This window comes from Cryptomeria japonica, chromosome 3 (assembly GCF_030272615.1).
Source record: "Cryptomeria japonica chromosome 3, Sugi_1.0, whole genome shotgun sequence".
In the NCBI taxonomy this organism is placed as follows: Eukaryota; Viridiplantae; Streptophyta; class Pinopsida; order Cupressales; family Cupressaceae; genus Cryptomeria; species Cryptomeria japonica.
In genome coordinates, this window is record NC_081407.1 from 921,954,785 (window position 1) to 921,959,475 (window position 4,691).

The following is a 4,691-nucleotide window of genomic DNA, read 5'->3' on the forward strand; positions in this document are numbered from 1 at the left end:
AACTGTAGAAAGAAGTCATGATCCTATAGTTCACAAAATTTTTAAAGGAAAATAAATATGCCTCATCTATAATCTAGGCCAATCGAATAGAATTTATTCACATAAACAAAAATTAGACTAGATTAAGAGATGATAGTTGGGAATGATAAATTTTAATAGTTGAAACATGTGCTTTAACAAAAGTAGTTGCAAGTAGATAACTCTTAGCTCTATGGCTAAAGAATGGTTTCCTTTGCAAGATACTGTAAGACCTAATTGATGTATGTTTTAGAACTAGTGCATCTCTGTCTCTAAAATACTTGAGACCGTACATTAGAATTGTACATAGCTTGAGGTAAATTTAATGGCTCTAAGTCAAGTTTACGTTTGTAAATTTGAACATAAACCCAATGCAATGCAAAACTATACTCTTTTGGTTGTCTATATGATGTGTAACGGTTCTCCACTTTCATGACATCTAAGGGTTTCTAGAATGCATTGGTGTAATAAACATGGAAACTATATCGAAATGCCTAAACATGTGAATAGGGTAAGGGAATATATGTAATGAATAGTTAGGTGGGATAGGTCAAGAGGTCAAACTTTTCTACAAAGATATGCTATTTGTTTCTAGTCAATGTATCAAAGCATTTTATTAAAGAAATACCAAAAACCCAGTGGGAAATGACACGAGTATGCAAATTTTTTGTTATTAAGAATTCCATCCCCAAACGTCTTAATACTAAAATTTGATTGTAGATAATAAAATGATAATTTAGAATTTTGTACCATCGCACTAATGTAAGCTTATCATTTAAAAAATACATTCATTTATTTCTCAACTTGAAAATTCTAAAACTAATCTAATTATTTCTTATTTGTTTACCCTTATTTTCTTTTTAAAAAGCAACCTCCCAAATGTCCTCAACCACTTGGAATGATGCATTAATGCCAAGTGGCAGTCCCATGTGTTTGCATCAAAATTAATTATTGCATTAAGAAGTCTAGAAGAAGTGTTTGCATCCTTAAGAAAGAGAGGATGAGGGTAGAGAGTCTAGCGATAGTGCATGAACCATTATCCAATGATTTAAAAGGTCATGGAAATGTGTCACTTCGTATTTAATTTTGCTAGCTTGCACTTGAATTTTCATAAGCACACTAGAGAAAAATATAGTTTTAGTGTACAAAAAAGAAATGAACTTCAACTAAACATCTTGAAAGAAGAACTACATTTGTATCTTTGTAAATGTTGAGAAGTTACACCCTGAAAGCATGTCTAACCTAGGTATCTTAGAAGAGAAACAAGACCAATTCCATAACAACATTATATGCTATTAAATAGGAGTAGATATACAACACCTAAATAAATCATGAATCAAATTCCAAGATTGCTAAGCTTTGGTGCAAAACTAGGAAATATACTTGAGAGTATCTAATTATCGACAAAATACATAATGGAGATGAGGATCTCAAATGTGTTATGCTAGAACAAAGTGAAAGATAATTAAAATGAATGCACTGAGAAACTAGGCTAATTTAGGCCTAAGAATAGCGAACCAAGTAACTTAGAATTATATATACTAACTACCAAGACAAGATTGAGGTTTCCAACCTTGATTTTGTTGACCAACTATAGGAAGATAAAGACAAGGCCATAAATATCTTTATGGGGCTTATAATTATAAAATGGTGGATCAAGATAGCATTTCCAATCCCTCCACCAAGGCATGAAAGCACCAATTTTTTGAAACATCTAGGGAGAAATAACATTAATAGCAAAGTGAAAGTCTCTTAGTCTGGATTACAAAACATGAACTTTATTTTATATTTTTCCCAAGACAAAAATATTGATGTCTTAGTTAACAATATTTGGTAGTATTCTAAATCCTCAATTAAATAACTTCAAATCACAAATCAATGACACTTTGGCTAGAGGCAATTTATGTCATGATTTTAAAATATAAGACCACCAAATAAATATGATTAATTCAAATGCCATAATTGAAATCATTTTTTGCCTAGAGAAGTCAAGGCTTCATAGCTTTCAAAATATTTTTGATGAAAAAAGTTCCTTGAACTTGAATTGGTTCCCTCATGATGAAGAGATTGCCAATATCTATCCCTTTTGATGTTGTGCATCTAGAAGACACCTTTAAGTTGATACGATGCTTGATGAAATATTTTTAGACTTCATTTTTTTTGTAAGGCATGCGAATCAATTTAACACATAAGAAAATAGTTTATTGACAAATTGAAGAGAAATCCTAAGCCACAATATTGTGGAGAAGGCAATAGAATTCCCAAACAACATATTTAATATGAAATTGCTTATCCTTTAAAAAATAGATTTTATATATTTAAATAAACGTTGTGCTAAAAGCACCACTTTAGAAAGAAAAATAAATGAAAACTCAGTATTTAAATGTGTTATACTTAAGAGATTATATGACCAAGCAAGCAGTCCATTTTTCAACACTACCAAATTTTCTTTAATGCACATTGTACCCACAATCCATTTTGCGACGGTGATAAGGGTCCCATTGGCATTAAAAAATACTTTATCAACGTCGGTTCCAATGTTGCAGACGTTTGCTTCAAAATGAAGCATGACAGCTCCACTAACTTGGGGCTGAGCGGCTAAGTTGGACACTCAAAATCCTTAAAGGGTTTAACGTGACTTACTTAAAAAGAAAATGCGAAAGCCTATCCGCAGATTTTCCACTTACAACCTGAAAACTATGAAGTTGATGAGAATGGTGTTAAAACTTTGGAGTTTACTGCATCCCATTTTTATCCATCATGACATCAAACCTAGAATTTTAGCGTACTAGATTAGATTGGCCAACCGCCTGGACTATCTGGTTTTGTAGTAAGCAAAACAATTACGCAACTGCACTGTAAAAACTTATGTGTATTGGTCTGCACAGCATATAACAAAATTCTTTGAGCACCTTCCTATCAAGTACAATCCTTAAAGTAAATAAAGCAAGAGCCATCTACAAAGTAACTGGTAAACATTCAAGAGCATGGCGTCCAGAGGTAATTCTATTGGGAAAAGATATTCATTAAAGCTATTAAATTTTCACAGTTCATGTTATTTCTGAATTAGATCATATGTACAGTCTTATTTTCTCAATGTTTTGAATTATATTCTAGCAACTCATTGTGGATCATAGTATATGATGATAGAAAAATGTTTACATGATCTAATCTCAAAGTGCTTGCCTAACAGTGCATCAAATCGCTATGTTCGTCGGAATCAACAGTATTGTTTAAGTGGATTTTATTTATTTTGTATCCTCTCTACTTTATCATCAGAATTAAACTGGGTTCTTTTGACCCAATCTTGATCTATTTATATTTTATCATGAATGATCCACTTTATCACCCATTACATTAAAGAATCTGTTTATTTGTTTTGCAGTTGGGGTGTGCTATGGAATGGTGGCCGACAATCTTCCGCCTCCACAAGAGGTAGTAAATCTACTGCAGATGTATAACATTGGAAAAGTGAGGATTTTTCAGGCACATCAGATAGCTCTGAGAGCCTTGGCAAACACAGGCATTGAAGTTATTGTGGGAGTGGGCAACGATGAGCTTCAAATAATAGCAGGTGATGAAGCCGCAGCAAACGGGTGGGTGAAGGACAACATTAGTTCATTCTATCCCTCCACCAACATCAAATACATTGCAGTAGGAAACGAAGTCCTTTCAAACTCACAATATATTCCCTATCTTGTCGAAGCCATGAAAACAATTCAAGCTGCAATACAAGCTGCCAATCTGCAGAACAATATAAAAGTTTCTACAACGCATGCATCTTCCGTGCTAGGGAATTCATATCCTCCTTCACAGGGAGAATTTCGTGCTGACGTGAAGGATATCATGAAGTCTATACTCGACTTCCTGGCAGAAAACGAGTCTCCTTTCATGGCAAATGTGTATCCATACTTCAGCTACCTGGACAACAAAGCCCAGATATCATCAGATTACGCGTTGTTTAGGTCGTCCACTGCTGTAGTGAACGACGGAGGTCTTCTGTATAAAAATCTGTTCGACGCAATGATCGATTCGTTGATTGCAGCCGTGGAGAGAATGGGATATCTGAATATAGAGATAATGGTGACTGAGAGCGGGTGGCCCTCGGAGTCGGGAGGAATTGAAGAAGCGGCTAACATGGAAAATGCAAGGATTTACAATAACAATCTAATTAGGCATGTGTTGTCCGAGGAAGGAACACCAAGGAGACCAGAAAGGCTAATCGATGCATACATTTTTGGCCTTTTCAATGAGAACTTGAAGTTCGGCCAAGAGACGGAACGCCATTTTGGACTCTTCTATCCTGATGAAATCCCTGTTTACCATGTCGATTTCTCCTTTGGATGAGGAATGCGAGCCTCTCATGGATTATAAAGATCTTATTTGCAGAATATGCAGCTTATCAAAGTCAATAATAGTCACCTCTCTTTGGTCATATCAATATGTTTTATTGTTTATGTTTCACTTCCAGCATTCTTTTGTTTACATAGGAGCCGTATGTTCAATAAATATTTCAATCTACATTCATCTAAAATTCAAAATATAATATGATTTTATGAAATATATATTTAGAAGGTTAAATAGATATTTTGAATTTATTAAGAATACTAAGAAAAGTATTCATATGAATCGAAGTCAATTTTTTAAGTTGTCCGCACTCCTAACTAAAATGT

At 33.9% G+C, this 4,691-nt stretch overlaps 1 protein-coding gene across 1 annotated transcript; it reads left to right on the forward strand.

Annotated features, from left to right (window-relative positions):
* Positions 1 to 3,417: 3,417 nt before the first annotated feature.
* Positions 3,418 to 4,369, forward strand: LOC131040659 (glucan endo-1,3-beta-glucosidase-like). Its single transcript, XM_057973618.1, has one exon. The coding sequence runs from the start codon at positions 3,421 to 3,423 to the stop codon at positions 4,363 to 4,365; it is 945 nt and encodes a 314-aa protein (XP_057829601.1). The 5' UTR covers positions 3,418 to 3,420; the 3' UTR covers positions 4,366 to 4,369.
* Positions 4,370 to 4,691: the final 322 nt, after the last annotated feature.

Bases quoted from the DNA above. Each gene is read 5' to 3' on its own strand.
- LOC131040659 (XM_057973618.1), top strand. From the start codon at position 3,421: ATGGTGGCCGACAATCTTCCGCCTCCACAAGAGGTAGTAAATCTACTG.